Below are 19,301 nucleotides of genomic sequence, written 5' to 3'. Positions count from 1 at the left end.
AGGAGGTTGGGGTCTGGAGTTGTTGGTTCCCCTATAAATGTACCTGGGAATCATGCCTGATTCTCGGATACATGTAGGCACATTGTCTCAGCAATACCGCCCCTTGAAAATGCAAGTGAGACTCACGCAAGGGTACCCTGCTTCAGCAGAGCCCAGAAAGGAGAATGAGGCACAGGAATAAGCGTATTCCTGTGGCTGAGGGAATCCCTAGGTTAAGGAGGGCACCCCAGCTAGTGCCAAGGTGACCCACAACTAGTATAGGGGTTGTGGGTGCCCCAACCATATATAAGGTTGAGGGGGGACTCCGAGAGTCCAGACTGAGTCCAAAGAAAACTGTGTGGGGAATAAGGCAGATAGAAATAAAACTACAACATTTTTCCTTTTCTTTCGCCTGTTCCCCAATACTCAGAAGTGTAGTAAAATATACTTTAATAATGTAATGTGCTTTTAACATTTGGAACCGATGTCCAAACAGGCTGCCCGAGCCAACCCATAGGCGCCGGTAAGTCTGCTTGACATCGGAGTTCAAAGCAGCCAGAGGATGCCGAGAGGAGTGAATAGCATTTGGTCAGCGGGGAAAGGCGGAGTACCAGCTCCGGAGATCAATGGCAGTCCCCCCGGGAAGTTTCTCATAATGGCATAAATAACTTTAATTTACTGGGGTACAGGTATTCTGCCACTTATACAGCTTGGTGCATTATCCCTTTCAGGCAACTGTCATATTGATCATTTACAATCAGATAATCGGGTCCTCTGAGACTGCCCTAGAGAAAGTAGCCAATGACTTTTTAACAGCAAATTCCCAGAGGCACTCATTCTACTAGATCTCTCCATGGCATTTGACACAGTCAATCATCCACTCTTGCTCCACACTTTCCAATCTACATAATACAACTCTTTAGTACCTCCAGATTTATCAAGCTTTGTTATGGATTAATGTACTCTAAAGGGTGTTAACCCCACTTAACTCTGCTCTTCCACCTGTATGACTACTATAAAAAATCTATTCATTTGATTTCAATTACAATATTTATGATAATGATACAAATCTATCTGTCCATTCCAGATCTCTCCCTGTCCCTCCAGAATCTTGTTTCTGTCTCTTCGATATCTCCTCCTGGATGTGTCTGTGTGTGTGACTGTGACTGGTACCATATCGTAGTACAGTATTAATCACTAAAAGCCATTACCCTTTGTATGTCAGTGTCCATGTCCATACTGGTGACGGGTAAAATATCTTAAAAAAAAAAAAAAAAAAAATCCTGGCAAATAGTGGCACGACTACAAGGAGTAGAAGCTAAAGATATCCTATATCTCTTGATCGTGCCGGTGCAGCTGCTGCTACCGGCTTGACCCCTGCTTTCTCGCCGTGAGAGAAATGGATACACACATGTGGCGGTAGGGAGGGTTTGGCCCGGGGTTAACGGGGTTACCCCCCAAGGGCCCCCTCTAACGTCGCCAGGGAGACAAGGGGTTAACTGGGCTGAGGCCCAGAAATGTGATTTTACCCTTGTTATAACCTGTAAATGTATTCTTCCCTGTTCCATTGTAATGTCTGGGTTAATCAGTACCTGCATAACACACACACTGGGTCATCAGGGGTTAATTGTGTAAGCCCAGTGGGCTAGTTAATGCGTTATCTGTGTATTCCCTTTGCCTCATGGGCCTGCAACTGCCTGTGTCAGAGTGTAAGTGATGTCTGGAACATGAGGGGAAAGGGGGGGAATATTTTGACCTGTCTTGCCTGCCAGCAAGGTATTCTGAGCTGGGGTCTTAGAGAAGAGAGGGTTTTAGCACCCCACATGATAGATGCAGATGGGGGACATATATTTTTGATAAAGTGACTTTTTGCAGTTTGTAGAAATGTCCAGAAACCAAATGGTTTGCCTCATCTGAGTCTAGTCACTTGCCTATGCACGCTTCCTCTCTCCCAGTGCATATCAAAAGGGAGGTGTGAATTGGCCAGATTGGAGCCTGGCTTCCCAGGGGAATTGTTTATGCGGGAAGCAGGCAAAAGGAAGGGAAGTGTTTGTTATTCACACCTTCCAGCAAAAGGTATTCCCCAACAGGATATCAAAAGTGAGTAACTTTATTAAATATAAGGATACTATGAGATGTCCTTGGCTGAACCGGCTAAGAATTACATAAGTGTATTGGCGAGAGTAAGCCGATCTTGGGAAGTCTAAACATTGAATATGTAACTGCTGCTAAATGCCAGATATTAATATCTCTATTAATGTTCATATTACAATGTAATGATGGGTCTCTCTACGAGCGTCAGGTGTCCCAGAATGCAGTAATATATCTCACCTGACTGTGTGTATAACGGAGCGGAAGTTATGCAATGATTTGCAGTAAATATGAACTTTTGGTTAAGTCTGAGACCCCCCAGAGTTCTACTGCAGATGTGCCAGCTAGCAGGGGGGCCTGTCCTAAAATGTGTTCCCCCACCAAAGATTGGCTGGAGATAATTGCAAACCAATCCCAGGGTCTTAATGTTACAGATAGAGGGACAAAGGGTTTATAACCTGCTGTTTCCCATCTATCCTTTGTCTTCATTTTTGGTCGCCATGCAATGTCTTGGGCTGATTGCTGGATGAAACTGCCAGTTCAGATGGGACTGTTTTCATTATTTTCATCTTTTACGTAAGTGTCTATATTTTGCCTGTTATTGTATAATCTGTTGTGTTCACCTTTATCAAGGAATAAATTCTATTTATCATATCTAAGTCTCGTCCCAGTTCAAACCCAGGTATATATATATATTTATATATATAGTTTTTGGTGTAAATTACAGCCTGTCGCAAGCTCTCGTGACAGGCTTGTAATTAACTGGTGGCAGCTGGCGGGACCGAACTGGACCTGGATTACAGTATTCTGCGGGGTACTGTGATCCAGTGGGAACTTGATGGTAATTGCAAGTTCCTGGGACTAAAGATATTGAACACACAGTGTACAACATATAACACAAGATATGGCACCTCCTCACTGTTCCCCTACTTGTGAGAAGCATTTCCTCCAGAACCAAAGTGCCGGCCATCCGTCTGACTGGAGCCGGGCACTGAGACCGGAGGAGTGTATCAAGTCGGCGCGGGGAGCAGCAGCCAGCAAGGCTGAGAGAGAGACAGCAATCGGTGAGCATGAAACACGGCAGGCTGAGCAAAGATCCACAGCTGCAGCTGCTGTAACCATCACACCGCCCGGAGAGCAGGGAAGGGACCCAGCTCCGGGACGGCAGAGACTTGTGGAGGGAGCGGGTGGTCTTGCACCAGGAGAGGTATTGGCCGTTGCGGCGGCCAGTCCATTTTACCCAGAATTGCTGGCCCTGATGTTTGCGCAGGGAGAGATGTCCCCGGCTGAGCGGCTCGAGCAGCTGAAGCTGGCGATGATCCGACCCACTTATCCCCTCCCAGAGCCCGGCGCTCAAGCCTCTCCGCTCTGGACTCCGTTGCCCCTTGCTGGGGTTAGTCCACCGGCGGCGGAGAAGCTCTGGAATGAGCCCGGCGCTCAGGCAACTCCGCTCTGGACTCCGTTGCCCCTTGCTGGGGTTAGTCCACCGGTGGCGGAGAAGCACCGGCAGTTGCTGCGGCACTGCCAACCAATGGGCCACAATAATGCCCAGTGCCCTGACCGTGCGCGGTCAGGCGAAGAAGCCCCTCAGGGCCAACGCTCACGAGCTGCGGAAAAGATGACCCAGTTAGCGGCATCCTCTGATGGCTCCCGCCCAGCCGGGGCGACAACCCTCCTCGGGACGTCTCCTGGAGAACCTGGACGGGCTGCATCAGCAACAGTGGCGGAGAGCAGCGGCCATCCACCTGATCCCGGCGGAGAACCAGCGGCGGCGGCAGAGAAGACGCCGCCACTCCGGCATCCTGCCGGCGGCAGTTTTATTCGGGGGGAGGGACAGGGGTTGCGGGAGGGGGTTATTTTACCAAGTTTGCATGGAGCTGAGTTCCTCCACAAAGACCTGGGACCCTTGTCCTGCACCGTTTTACCTGTACCCAACCCGGGTGCTGTTGCGGCAGCGGCCCGGCGCTGCCCAGCCCAGATGGGGCCGGCGGCGGCCGCTCCAGTCCCCCTGCAATTGGGACCAACGAAGGCGGCGGTCTCTGCGGGGACCAGCAAGGTAAGCCAGACCAAGTCGCAGACTGACTCTGACTTATGTTTCCCTATGACTGTACCCTGTTGTTTCACTCTAGGGGTGACTGGGGGGTGGCAGGAGATAGGGGCACCAGGGGAGGGGAAGGAAGGGCAGCAAGTGAGCCAGCCAGATTTTATCCCAGGGTCTTAATGTTACAGATAGAGGGACAAAGGGTTTATAACCTGCTGTTTCCCATCTATCCTTTGTCTTCATTTTTGGTCGCCATGCAATGTCTTGGGCTGATTGCTGGATGAAACTGCCAGTTCAGATGGGACTGTTTTCATTATTTTCATCTTTTACGTAAGTGTCTATATTTTGCCTGTTATTGTATAATCTGTTGTGTTCACCTTTATCAAGGAATAAATTCTATTTATCATATCTAAGTCTCGTCCCAGTTCAAACCCAGGCATATATATATATTTATATATATAGTTTTTGGTGTAAATTACAGCCTGTCGCAAGCTCTCGTGACAACACAGTCACACAAAAACAGTCACAGACACAGTCACACTCCCCCCTCAGGCAGACACGGAACCCGTGATCGCGGTGGCCTTTTTTCATGATTCCTGTTATAATGCGGTCGCATTATGTGGACCCCAAGCACCGTGTTATTACTGGGTTCAGTAGTACCAATATGTTCACCACACTTAAATCTACAAAAACAAAAACATCTAAGAATATTGCATGTACAGTCTGGAAGTACTTCAGCAGTATATTGTAGATGCACTGTAAAGAATGACCAACACATCCAATAGTACAATCAAAATATAAATTTCTGTATTTGGCATGCAAATAAATATATTTTATGAATGTATATATTTTGTTAAAATGATGAATTACTATTATAACTTATTGCATGGCTTTCACCTATGGCATTCACCTTGATGAGAAGTTAAGCAACATTGTAGCACCTTCACCCAAGTTACGTTCTTGTTGTAAACCTCACTCAAGATTAAAAGAGGGACGGTTGTATGCCATATTTGTGCTTTTTTGTTTTCTTTGAGGTTTTTGTCTAAGGAGAAGTGGTAAATTAAAAATTGGCGGCAATATTGATGACCTCAATGACATTCTGTACCTGTGTGGACTGGACCTTTACATAACTCCTTGTGGTATCCTTTTATAAATAATATAATTACTCTTAGGGGTCAATTCTAGTAGATTTGATGAATTTGCTGCTACATCGCAAGGTTTAGCATGTTCCCACTGAACGGTTTGTCATTTGAGTTATAACGGTATTCAGAAAGAATGTAAACCCCTCTCAAACCATGCGGCAGGAAAATGTCAAAACCGTACGGATGGTCACTAAGGCAATGAAGGGGTTAAACTTGAATAGCCTATTTATTGGGGCAGTTGCTCCAGGGTGGGTGGGAAGGCCTGCCGGGAAGGTTGTGGGAGTGGTTAACCCCTTTACTACAATAGCGGTGGGAACTGCTATGGTAATGATGGGATTAACCACTCCCGCTACCCACCCAGTAGGCCTAACTAACAACCCTTATACTCACCTCCTCCCTAAAGGGGCATAGATAAATACATTAGCAGTCAATGGGCAAGCAAAAACATAAAAATTAAAAAATACAATCAGATTGGGGACAATCCATTTTTTAAGGATGTGACATCACTTTAAGGGATGATGTCACATCCTTTAAAACAATTTTGCCGTCACATAGTACAGGAGCCAATGGGATTCTGAGATATACCACGTGGTACTCTCACAATCCCATTGATTCCTGTACCATGTGCTGGCAGCCTTTTTTTTTATTTTTAAATGGAACATGTCACATGGTACTGGAACCAATTCGATTGTACCCAATCCGATTGGCTTTAGTACCATTTGATGGCAGCCATGTGGTTTTAATGGAGATGGCGTCAGATCCTTAAAAAAAAACCTCACATGGTACAGCATCTAATTGGAATGGAGCTGTACCATCTGACCCTAAAATGTAACGTCACAGGCCTTATATAAGGCCTGTTCCATCTCATTTTAGCTTAAGAAGTCTACGAAACAACATTGGTTGAAAGATTTCAATGGATTACAAGGAAAGAAGATTCAAGCTTGAAGAACAGATGAAGATTAAAGAGAGAAGATTTTTTTTACCTTATTGCTTAGCATCACTGAGTGTGGCGTCGCCAATTCAGAGCTTCCAGATATGCCAGGATTCGGAGGGTGAAAACTTCTAAAGGTAAGAAAAACATTTCAGGTTTTTTTATTGTATTTTTTAATTTTTATGTTTTTTTCTTTCCCATTGACTGCTAAAGTATTTATGAATGCCCAGGGTATAAATAAATTCAGTGACAGGCAATGCATTTTTTAACAAATGGTTGTTTTGAATTAATTGTTATGTTTTCTGTTTCTGTTTATTGTTTAGAGTTAATTGTTATGTATTTGTAGGGCTTGTTTTTATTACATTTTAGGATTGTTTAGGCGTCTAATTTATTTAATTGTTCTGCTGGTTAGGGGTTAGATTTCTTTTATTGTTCTAGTGGTTAGGTGTATGCAAACTGGTGAACAAGGGGTTAACCCACCAGGCGCTCAAAAGTATAGCAATGACTGCTGCATATAGCTTAATACAGTTCTTCAGGAAAAGTCACGGCTAAGTCCAAATATGTAAGTATCAACAGTCTTTTCCAGCAACTGGCTCACCTATGAGCACTAGCAAAGTTGAGATAAAAAGACTCACATTTGAGAGGAGTTTGTGATGCCGTTTCCAAGCGATCCTCGTGTGATCCGTCCAACCGCCAACCCTCCCGTGAAAGCTCCGACACGGTGGGTGGTCACATGACCGGCGGGGACTGTATAGTATCCGGAATAGCAAAAGCAGCAGCCCGGCGTGCTCGCGATGATAACAGGAAGTATGCATGGGATTATTGTTGTTTTCCTGCCAATGGATGTGGAGATCGATGATAAGGATGACCTTCATCTTGGCAGTGGTAAGTAGATGTTTTATTTACTTTATGCTGGCTGGATAGTGTTTTATTTTGAATGGGCAAATGTACTATAATCCAGATCTGGATAATAATAATTTTGCCCATTTTTGTACTGTAATTCTATGGTTGTTGGGTGTAGAGGGGGGCCCATTCATTCCCAGTGGGGTTATCTTTGCTCCCATTGAGGGCATAGGTAACCACATTGGCAATGAATGGCATTACCGGCATTAACCGGTAAGGTAATGAAGGGGTTAACTTCTCCCGCAACCCACCCGTTTTCTTCTAAGTCCTGGTCGCACATCCGAAAAATGTTTGATAAAATTGCAATTCCAGAGCCCTGATGAGATTATCAAGGCTACTAGAATAGCGTGATTTTATTAAAAATGCTTCTCAACAGCTCCCACACAATTTGTTTGACCAGGAGCCAGAAATCGCAATACAATGCCTTCCCTGCACGATTTAACCAACTCATCAAAGCTTTCTGAATAGCTACCTACTGTAGCAACATTTTGCGATAGCTGCTCAAAAGCCTCAATGAGTTGGTTATTGAAGCTACTAGAATAGGCCCCTTAGATTTTGTTTTTACAAAATGTGTTGAATTAATACTGATTAGAATATATTGATTTTTAACACAGCACCGGTAAGTTCAGCACAACCCCAAGTTTTCTGTTGATCACTCACACACATGCAGAGACTTTCTTGGCCACACATGATAATTCACAGACCAACAGATCACACAACAACACATAATTTGCACTTACATAAATATTCATTATTTGGATTACACCTTTGTAACTATGTTCAAAAGGATTTGAACATTTGAATAATTTTTGTTATATTGTGAAATTATGCACGTGAGGATAATATGCGTCTATTTCTAAAAATAAAAAATATAAAAATTATTAAACTAGATTAGGGTAATATTTTCGATGAATGCCAAATAACAAAAGTTTGGAAATGTACAGTTGTGGGTCTCCTATTCATAACACACTTCCCTCATGATTTATCATTAAATCAAAAGTCATATTATAATTTGTTGTATTCCACATAAATAAATGTTCTATACCATGTTTAGGCTTAGTATTCTAAATTATACTGATATCTCCTATGGAAGATTTATATAAGTTATTTTTCACAATGTGGGACTTAATAATAAAGCAAAAAGGAATAGGGTATGCGAGATCCATAAGTTTGTGTTCCTTAACCTTTGTCACTTATAGGTTTCCCCTGAAATATATGGTGGACTCCTAACACACATTTTTAAAAGAGTCTCTGAATTATAACTTGGCGTGTTGGAAAAAGCAATTGACAACACTTTATAAGATTGCAATTATTTCTTAAATGTATTTTAAGTGATGGCATTGCTACGTGACATATTTAATAAATCATTTTGAACTTACACAGGGTTGCCAGAGGCTTCTTTAAACTTACAGATTTATTTGTACATTTATTGGAACCTCTTGCATTCCTCATGAAGAAGATTTAACAGTGTAATTTACAAACTGGTAGAACAGACTTTAATACAAGTACTCCCTAACTTGGCCTCTCCCTTAATGTTCATCATATTCATTAGCAATTTGTAAGTCAAGTGGTGGGCCAAGAAATATATGAAGTGAGAGTATCAGATGAAATTTCAAAGACAAGTTGATGTAAAATTTAGTTTTACTGTACTTCAAAAAAGCCTTCAGATGTTTCTTCTAAATGAGAATTTGTAAAATGCAAAATGTTCTACTGTTCAGAATAAGGCCATGTTTATTATATTTGCTCTATGAACCATGCACTCTAAATGGGCCATGTGGTGTCTTACTGCTTAGCACAGTTTGGTAAATCAGGACCTACATATATACAAATTAGTAGCACTTATAAAATAGATTTATTTTTAATATCACATATTTTATTGGCAGCTATACAGGAATAAAAAGTAGCATCCAGATATGTTGAGCTTAGTATTTTTAAGTATGAAAGAAGAGACAAATATAACACTTTTTAGCATAGACAATTAAATGAAAAGAAAAAGAGGGACCCCAAAAGACACAGGAGTAGACAAAAGAATGGGAGGGGGAGGAGAAGGGAACCTATGGTTGAAAAGGGAGTAGCGAGAGAGGGGACTGTACTACTTATCTCCGTATTGATCCTAGGCCATCATACCGTAATAGTGGTGTTAATGGAGCGAGGCCGCACACTCACCTGGAGTATACTGTAGCAACCTAGGGGACCACATTTTGGGGAATTTTCTGATGCTATCACTCAGGTAGGCAAGCATCTTTCAATAAGCATTACTTTCCAAATCTTATTCGTAACTATTAAAAGAGAGGGTGCGGCGGGGGGAACAATATTTCCAGTTCCTGGCTATGACACATCTAGTTGCCAGGAGAATGTGTGTGATTAATCTGATCTTACAGTTTTTAAAACAAGGGATAGGTTTACCAAGAAATTCCACCTAGGGGTCTCTAGAGACCACCCTTCAGAACATACTGCACCGACACACTTTATTCGAGCAAATACCCAGTATGTACCTGGCAGATACCTGGAATGCGCCGCTCCTCACCTCTGACAAGCCCCGTTGCGTTTGCCTTCCCAGCCTGGGTTCATGCCTGGCTGACGGGCGGCTGATCTGTTAAATGATAATGATTAGGATTTAATAGGCTGCAATGCTTCGTGTGTCTACCATGTGGCATAAATTCATGAATTGTAATGCAGTATATATATACTGTGCAGTATTGCAGCCAGCGGGAATAAAATGCTTCAATCCCTGCCTGGAAAATACCTCAATGCACTCGGGCAGAAAACAGTCACAAACCTCAATACACCCGAGTATACCCGAATTCGTGGGACTAGCCGAGCTCGAATAAAGTGTGTCGCCAGTGTATGGTTAAAAAATCTCAAATATGGGTTACCTTAGGGCACCATCACCAAATATACGTGTTCCTTGCCACACTCTCTCCAAAATTTTATTTTTTTATTTTTATATTTTGAATCTTTGTCTAAGAAAAGTTGGATGCGTAAATTTAAAATGTAAATCAGTGTTTGTAAGGAGAACATATGACTGCTAGAGGTGTGTGACATTTTTGCCAAAGTTCGCTAACAAAGCAAAATTTAGCTTTTCGTTTTGATTACATAAATCAGCTTGGTTCATTTTTTAATTTTGTCAAGCATTAAAAGTCAACGAGGAAGGCCAGTTGGCCCTTTATATACTGACATTTTCCTGACAATTTGGGAAATTAGGGTGACATTTTGTAAAACTAAGGAAATTATGGCAAACATTCAAAAATGGTGCACGGTTGAGCAATTAACTATTGCACATCTATAAGAATAATTTTAGTTTATAACTGTGATTACACAACTTAAATTAAGATCCCATTTTACAGTATAAAAGCTATTTTATGGAAATACAGTACATTTAATTACAGCATAGTTTCTGTTGCAGATGTCTGGTTAGTGTTAAATAGACATCTTGTGAGGTTTTGCACAATGTATTTCATGGTGATATTGTAACACAACTGTCCTTCCTAAATATCATGAATGAAGATATTTATTTAAAGTTTTTGTTTCTTTATTGCCAGGAACATTTTTGCACTGGTGTAAAATATGTTAATCAAAACTTAAAATTCAAGCAATAACAAAATTTTTTTTGTTAATATGATGGTGATGGATGATTTATTAAACTGAGAAATAAAAAAAAATATTTTCTTTTCTTTATAGCCCCGAAGTTGTTAAAAGTGAACCATATGGGGAAAAGGCTGATGTTTGGGCTGCAGGATGTATTCTCTATCAAATGGCAACTCTAAATCCACCATTCCATTGTTCCAACATGCTGTCCTTAGCTACCAAAGTACGCAGGTTGTCACTGTTATTATATGTGATAAATATTCAATGCAGTTTATGAATGAAAATCAAGAATTGCTGTCACACGCTCCCCAGCTATCTTCTAGCCTTTCTAGTAAGCAAAAGGTGAACCAAACATACAGCTGCATATTAGTGTTAGAGAATAGTGTACAGTATTTCTTGTCAGAAAGGATACCAAGGTTTCAAAATTCAGAATTTAGAAACATATAACTAATAGAAACAAAGACACTCGCTGATACCAAAGACTATTGGGACTTTCTTATCTTTATATTTTCTGTTTCTCTAAATGCTAAGCCCAATCTTTGGGCATCATCCACAAAATAGTTGTAGCTGTAATGTCCATTGTGAACCCAATTTATAGTTAATCTCTTAGTGCAGTCTTCTGCAACTTTTGTTTGCTGTTTGAGACATTTTGAGAGCAATGCGTGGGTTACATCGGGGAGTGATTGCCACTGGAATCGTTTTAAAACTACCAAGGTCATAAGTTATTTTGACCAATGCATAATGTGAGATGAAAAAAGAGGAAATCATGTATGTCTTTTTTTTTATTTCCTTTTGTTAACCATCACCTGCAACAAAGGAATATATATATATATATATATATATATATATATATATATATATATATATATATATAATATTATATGAACCGCGCCTAACCGCACTTAGGTAGAATACTTCACAGATATATATTGACTAATGCAAACACATGCACTCAATGTTGAGGAAGAGCAAGGGGCCAGGCCAAGAGTGGACTTGCAGCGCCGGCCGGGCCCCCTCAGTCACCAGGCTCGGGACACCTGTCCCTTCTGTCCCCCCTGTCGGCGGCCCTGCATATAATGTAATAAGTTATATATCAGGTGAGCTCAACTCCAGTCATCAATCTCTCCACCACCCCCCCCCCCCCCACTGCCCCCAAAAGTCAGGTTTTCAGGATATCCCAGCTTCAGCACAGGTGGCACAATCAGACCCATTACAAGTGACTAATGTATGTCAATATAGACACTTGTGAAACTGATATAAAAAAAGTGGATATCTGATGTTACATAAACATACTAAAAGTGAAAACGTAAATGGGTGCAAAAATTACTGTTAATAGGTGTACATGTGGTGCAAAAAATGAAAAAGTAACTGGGTAGGTACAGTATAGCCAAGAAAATGTAACGGTCAGAGATCAATCAGGGAATTCCTGACGAAGTAGTGGTTTATGTACTGAAAAGCGTAGGGGCGTAGCACACGTCATCATGCCACCAAAGAAGCAAAGGAGTATTAGGAGGCACGTGATTACAGCACCAGAGGTATTCACAAAACACCTGGAATGATTCTTTGGAGTTTACCTCTGCTGGTGATCCTTGAGAGCATACCTAGCCCCACTTGTACCCGATTTATTTATCCGGCTGGTGACTATGAGATTATTCTCACAAATCGGATTATACACTCTATCCTTGTGAGTATCTATTTTATCTTTAGCCTTTAATAAATTGTATTTGCGGTTTTACACTATGGAGTGGGCGCTTTTCTTTTTTTTTGAGATGTATATATACTTAGCAGGCTGTATTTTACTATACAATATGGCACAAATGAATACACTTTGTTATTTAGCTTTGTTGTTCATCCAATTTATAAAGTTTACCTCAGATGCATTATTGTATTTTAAACAAAATAATCACTGATTATGGTGTTCAGTGTCATAGGTAATTATTTTCAAAGTTATCAGTGAAGAAATGTGTGTAGCGATAGAGAGATTCTGACTTACTAATGTCAGAATACAGATTGTAGGCAATAATACACCCATTTCTACAGCACTTATTTCTTTCTTTGCCTTCTGTACTTAGTGCCTCAATACATTTAAAATAGAAAAACAAATTGCTTGTCTCTGCATCAAATATAAGAAAATTGTCAAGTGAATTACATATGAAGCAGGTAATTTCTCAGGGCACTTTATGACGATTTATAAATTGATACATCCTGTTATGCATGTTGAGAAAACCCTTCTTAACTCTTGCAAGCATATGAACAACATATTAAAAAATCCTTCGACCCCTATTATTTATTACATTAAGATTTGAATTGTACATTTATTTATTATTGTTTGAATATTGTATAGTAGGAAAGCAAATATTCTGCAAGATATAAAAATATTTATACTTCTCACTACAGTAGGTAACAAACCATTATTTGTATAGCACCACAAAAAATGATATATTTACATAGCAAAAATCTATTGACTAGTTTCACTAAACGTGGCATGCACTTTTGCATGTGCAGTTACTGTTGATCTAAATGGCTTTTGCGTGAGCTACGCTTGTGCTTTGTATGGAATGAAGCTATTTTTGTCCTTATGACTTTCAAATTGATTATTTGTAAAGATAAGTTAACTTTTGGTGGTGGGAGCACATATTAAATTTGACTCTTCTTCCGGGTGTTAGGGCGCACAAGCCAAGAGAGAAAAAAGAGCTAAATAGGGCAATAATCCTAATTTAGATAAAATATACTAGGGATGGTAATCGATACCCTCATAGATTTTCAAAGACTTCTAGACACTTATGAGGATATTCTTGTTTGATAATTGTTGGATGATTCACAGAGATAGGAATCCAGAGTCTTATTATCAGCATACTAAATTCATAGGAGTGAAAAAGAAATAAACAAATATAGTGTCATCTATATCACAATGTATGATAAGTGACCACATAATTACATGCACTCACAAATGCATCCAAAATAAAATTGCATAAAATGAATCCAAGTACGAGGGGGATCTGGAAGGACGCTGATGCTCAGCTGGCACCACGCTTGCTGCTTTTTCGCGTGTGATGTCACGCCCGGAAGGTTGCCAATCACTACTTCTTGAAAGTCTTAGACAATTTGTGAGTGTATTGATTACCATCTCTGGTATTTGTTTTTTTAATCTAATTGCATGTTTTACTCTTTTTTTTTCTCTTTTGAGCTGCGCACTACTGCACACCTTGAAGAAGAATTTTCAGAAGGACCTATGAAAGTCCATTAAGGTTATTTAGGCAGCAATCCTGAGTGAACTTTAAGCATTTCTTCTGATTACCAACATTAATCTTTTTAGATTCTTATTTAACACGACTAATAATTTAAGTAATATCACTTGTATTGCACTTGGATTAGAACTTTATTTCACTTTTACATTTTACTTTAACTCACATTTTTTTTCAATTAAAGTGTACCACTGAGGTCACACCTTTAACCACATTGTTTTTCATTAAATGTGACTCTCACGTAGAGCAGCTCTACAAGACATAATATAAAGCAGTGGGGCTTTGTTTTGTCTTTTTTATGTCAACAGAACTGTGCACTGGGTAAATCTAGGATACATGACTATTTAATGAAAGCTTTATCCCAGATAAAGACATATGTCATTCTAAGTTCACTATTAGTTTGAATGTCCCTTCCAATGTTGTATTATATAGTTAATCAGACATGCTTTTTTTCACTTATTCTGCAACTTATGTTTTTTAGATAGTGGAGGCTATGTATGCACCAGTACCAGAAGGAATCTATTCTGACAAAGTTACAAACACCATTAGAAGGTAATGTATTAAATAATTTGCTGGCATATTCCCTCATCTCCCCCCATCTATTTCTTCACAATTACTTTAATTTACCAATTCATGGAATGTTTAGAAGAAAAAACTATTGTTCAAATGTACCTTACCACATTTGGGAGGTTTTGGTCTTTGCTGGAAAACTTTGGTAACTAGTGTTACTTTTGGTAAGTAATTTTTCTTTACCTATCTTACTGTATGTAGACCTATTTTTGATACTATTAAAACTGTATACTGTAACAAATCAACTCATGCTTACCTTAATAGGTGTTTGACATCAGACTCAGAGCTTCGTCCCGACATAGTAGAAGTCTGTTCAATAATATCAGATGTCATGATGAAATATGTGGATGGTTTATCCTCTTGTCAGCTTGCAATAGAGAAAAAACTGGAGCGTGAGAGAAAACGAGCTCAAAAATATTTTGTAGAGGCCAACAAAAATGCAGTGATTTATAGTCATCTAGCCACGAAACCTCACGTGAGTACATTTAACACTTATAGAAACACGGTTTAATTAGAACTAGTCTAAACATTTGGAACAATTTGTAAACCCGATTTCTAATGGGTGTAAATTTAAGACGAGAAGGGCCAACGAATGCCTAGAAAAATTAAAGAAATAAAGCTACTACATGTTAAATCCTGCCACCTACTCTCAAGCATCATGCAGGAAAAACTGCTGCTAAGTACCATATGTTGAACTGACAGCAAGTGTATACTGTATTTTTCTTTAGGTATCTTCGACTTTGTGTGGTACATTCAGGAACTTTTCAGAACTCTTCTTGCTTCTCATTGATGGAGAGGCTTGATTGAGGCTAAATTCATAGATGCTTATGTGAGAAAACTTTTTTAGGTTATTTTTGGTGGGGCAGACTAATTAAAAGTGATTCAGAAACCAATTTAAACTACATAAATATGTGCATTTAAAATGGCTTTTCCATTACTTTGTTTACAGTACCGTAAACCTGATTCTCTGTATCAATAACATTTAGTATAAAACATTCATAAAATTCTTTTTTTTTTGCTTTTTCTTTACTTGAATTGTGAACTGAATATTCTTTCTAGTCAAGCAGTTATTATTGTTTACTTTTTGTTTTGGTCCTACAGTTTTCACTTTTACTCCCTATCGTTGCACTTGCTACTGTATATTTATTCCTTAGCAATACCTGCTTACTCTAAAAACAAAAAAACAATGAGCATTTTGCTTTTAAACTACTTTAACACCTGGTATTCTTATTCATGTACATATTAAGATTCTTTAGTCATTTCTATTAAAGTTTTTGATGTAGAACATGCATCATTTTACTAGCTCTTCTTTGCATAATATATCATTCATTTATGTCCTTCTGGAAATATGGGGGTATATTTACTAAGCAATGCTCTTCCAATGAAACACCGACGGGAAACTCCTTACGGCCAATTCACTTGAATGGCCTATAAGGTGTCCTCTGGCATTTCCATAGAGTTCTGTATCAATTACAAAGTTCAATAAAAAACAATAATAGCAGCTATTTTTAATAAGATGGACCTATTCATTCTTAATTAATATTTTTCATAAATAGTAAACTGCTATATAACTTATCAATTACGACTTTTAAGCCTAGATCCACAAAAAGGTGATACTGTAAGTTTTAGCACACCTTTACTCCTATTCCTTTGAATGAGAGCTGAGGCATGTCAAAACTTAGCACCCTTTTGTGGATCTGGACCTTAATGGGCAAAATAAGTGGATTTTGTGGAAAAGTAATAGAACATTGGTGTCAGGGGGCAGCGAATGCAGGACTGGAGTTCTGTTGCTGGGATAGGCTGTCAAGCCAGTTGTGATGGTCAGTGGACAGGCAGTGGTCCGAGGCAGGCAGGTAACGATGGTCAGGAAACAGACAGTGATCAGAGGCGGGCACCAGGCAGGTACGAATGGTCAGGAAACAGGCAGAGGTCAAGACAACAGAGGAGCAATGTAGTAAGGTCTGAAGGGGTCTGGTACACAGTAACAGTAAGGCTGAGCTTATACTGCTGGCGTCACTATGTGCGTGCGGACGTCAGACACTATTCAGTACTTGGCTAAAGTAGTTAGCCAAGTGCCTGCATGCCTGCTGGCGATGCAGTGTTTTGAGGAGTCAAGGGATTTTGATAATTCAGGCAGCTGCAACGCGATGTCAGCGTCACGTGAGCTGGTTCAGCCAATGAGGACGAACCAGCTTCGTGACGCATCCGCCATGCCTCGGACATGCCTCCGACATGCCTCTCCATTGCTCCCCAATCTCCTGCAGACATGTGCACAGATCGCTGAGGCTGCAGGAGTGCGGGAGGCTATTGCATGAATGCGCGTGGCCACAGATGTTGGTATAAGGCCGCACTTGACAAAGCGCTGTAGCGCGAAACGCATCCGAGTATCACATCTTTTCTCCTGATGTCGCCAGATTAATAAAAGGTATTTTTTAACCCATCCAAGGTTCGTGGGCCCCCTTCTGTTATTCACTTACTCTCACAGTGCTCCACTATTTTTTCCACTTGGGTCCTCTACTGGTAAGTCTTCCCAGCATGATGCACGTGAATCTACAGGGCAGTCTGCAGAGTGTACCGGTCCTGAGTAACCATACTCTTTACTGACATGGGAAGCCATGTGTATACATTGTGTGTAGCTCTAAGGAGTTCTCCAGGGTAACTGATAGGAGAGATTGTTTATATACAGGCTTCCTTGTCTATAGCCCTTGGTATCTATATACTCCTTCTCTATTAGCTCAGTCATGCACCAACACATTGGCATACACTTTGATTTATACGGTCCTGTCTCTACATAAGTGATTCATCAATCTATGTTACATTTGCAGCTTGAGCACTGACACAAAGAAGTCTGGTTTCTTGTTATCATTAAGGCCGCACTTATAGTAACGGTGACGTGCTCGCGACTGCTGACGCCGCACGTCACTATAAACGAAAGTTGTATTTGGTGCTGGAGACCTTGGGAGGGCGACGGGGGTGTGGCAGTGGCGTGGCCATGAGTGGTTTGCCCTCATTTGCTGAACCGTTCACGTGACGCTGACGTCACGCTGCCATCGCTGACCAAGACAAAAAACCTTGGCTTCAGCTATTTTGGTCGCCATGTCGCAGCTCAGCACCGTCGCGATCGAGCCCACTATGGGCACCAGCGACAGGCTTGTGATGTCGCCAATACTGTAAGCGCAGCCTTAGCTTTGCCTATGGCTGCGCTTATAGTGCCAGCAACGGCGATGCGACGTTGAGTCAAAACAAATGCATTGAAACCGTCGCATGCGCTTATAGTAGGCATGACGTCGACGGAGCGACCTATATCTCTGTAGTCAGTAGAATTAGATTTTTACAGCGATGGTCTCACCATGTGACAGGCTATAAACCAATCAGATAGCTTCTGATGCAGGGAGAGGGGGTATGTGTGTGATTGTGTGTGTAATTGTGTGTGTAAGATTGTGTGATTGTGTGTTCTGTCAAGTGAAACACACTATATTAACAACTTTAAAATAGTAAATTCTCCCGTAATTTAAAGTAAAAGTAAAGTAAATTCAACATACAAACAGAAATTACAACTCCTCTCCATTTCAGCCTTCCCCCTTGCTCTTGTCTCCGCCATTCTGCCTTCCCCCTTGCCTGATGTCACTCCCCTTGTAGCAAGAAACATCTCCAAAACTCAAATTACAACTTTCACAAGGGCTACAGAGACGGGTGACGTCATCCGTAGCCGCAGCCAGCACTATAAGCGCAGCCTAAGGCCGCGCTTATAGTGCTGGCGACGCGACCGATAATGTCAGCGGTCGCCATCGCCACTAGCGAAACGTATAATTTGTTTTTGAGCGACTGTCGCCAGGGGACGGGCCGCGGTTTCTGATTGGTTTAGAGACAGTCATGTGGCGACTGTCTCTAAAAAATCAAATAGACCTGGCTTAAAATTTTTCCGTTGCTCCGTCGCTCCGTTGCTGTCGCACTTACTATAAACGCTTGCAATGGGGTCAGTGTATTTGATTCGGAGCAGCGTCGCATTGCTGTCGCAAGGCACTATAAGCGCAGCCTTAGGCACGAAGAGGCTGCAAGCTTGTTTACAGTCGGAAACACAATAAACAAGAAGAGGAAGCAGAGGTTTCGTTCCAGGGCTACCCAGGATCGCTGATTTGGCAGTGCAGGCTTCAATCAACCACAGCATAGCTGTTGGCCCTCGGGGATGACGTCACATACCAGCGCGACGCCCGAGGAGACGGGACCGGCCAGGCAGAGGCAGTGAACACACCGGGTTGGTTCAGGGCAGCAGGTGACAGCATCGTGAGTACACGGGAGGGGTAGCTTATGGTTGCCTCTCTCCCTGTCTCTATACCTTTCCCTGTGCAACAGCCCCCCACCCAGGTTTTATTCCTTATCTTGCCGTATGCTGCTTTTGTTGCCGGTCCCCTCACACAGGATCTTCATGTCTGTGTAGCGGCCATTCTTGTTCTCACACGAAAAAGTCATACATTGCTTATATACACCCAGATTTACTTGTGGATCATTGGAAGCACCGGACAATACGGGGTTCATTCCCCCACAATCACCGAGGTTTTATAAAGGCCTGGCTAAAGTATAGGTGCCGGGTATAAGGCAATTGACAAGCTCAGAGAGCTCTCTGCAGGAATGGCAGCGGATAAACAGCAGTGCCAGTGGCATACCGAGAGAACATCAGGCTGGGAGCAAGAAAGACTAGGTTTCAGGACCCCCCCAGGGGCACTCCTGACTATGAGCTTTGGAGACCCCATAATTGCCTTCCTCTGGTTTACAAGAACTTGTTCTAAAGAAGATACTTGTGAGGTATTGAA

At 41.2% G+C, this 19,301-nt stretch overlaps 1 protein-coding gene across 6 annotated transcripts in view; it reads left to right on the top strand.

The window, feature by feature from the left end:
- NEK10 (NIMA related kinase 10) overlaps positions 1-19,301 on the top strand; it is a 380,936-nt gene that overhangs the window by 222,952 nt on the left and 138,683 nt on the right. For all 6 annotated transcript variants that reach the window (XM_075586980.1, XM_075586978.1, XM_075586979.1 and 3 more), the window contains 3 exons: positions 10,769-10,898; positions 14,402-14,472; positions 14,755-14,965. In XM_075586980.1, coding sequence (XP_075443095.1) covers positions 10,769-10,898; positions 14,402-14,472; positions 14,755-14,965 — 412 coding nt within the window. The remainder of the gene's footprint in view (positions 1-10,768; positions 10,899-14,401; positions 14,473-14,754; positions 14,966-19,301) is intronic.

Source organism: Ascaphus truei, chromosome 2 (assembly GCF_040206685.1).
Source record: "Ascaphus truei isolate aAscTru1 chromosome 2, aAscTru1.hap1, whole genome shotgun sequence".
NCBI lineage: Eukaryota > Metazoa > Chordata > Amphibia > Anura > Ascaphidae > Ascaphus > Ascaphus truei.
This window is presented reverse-complemented; position numbering and strand designations above follow the sequence as displayed.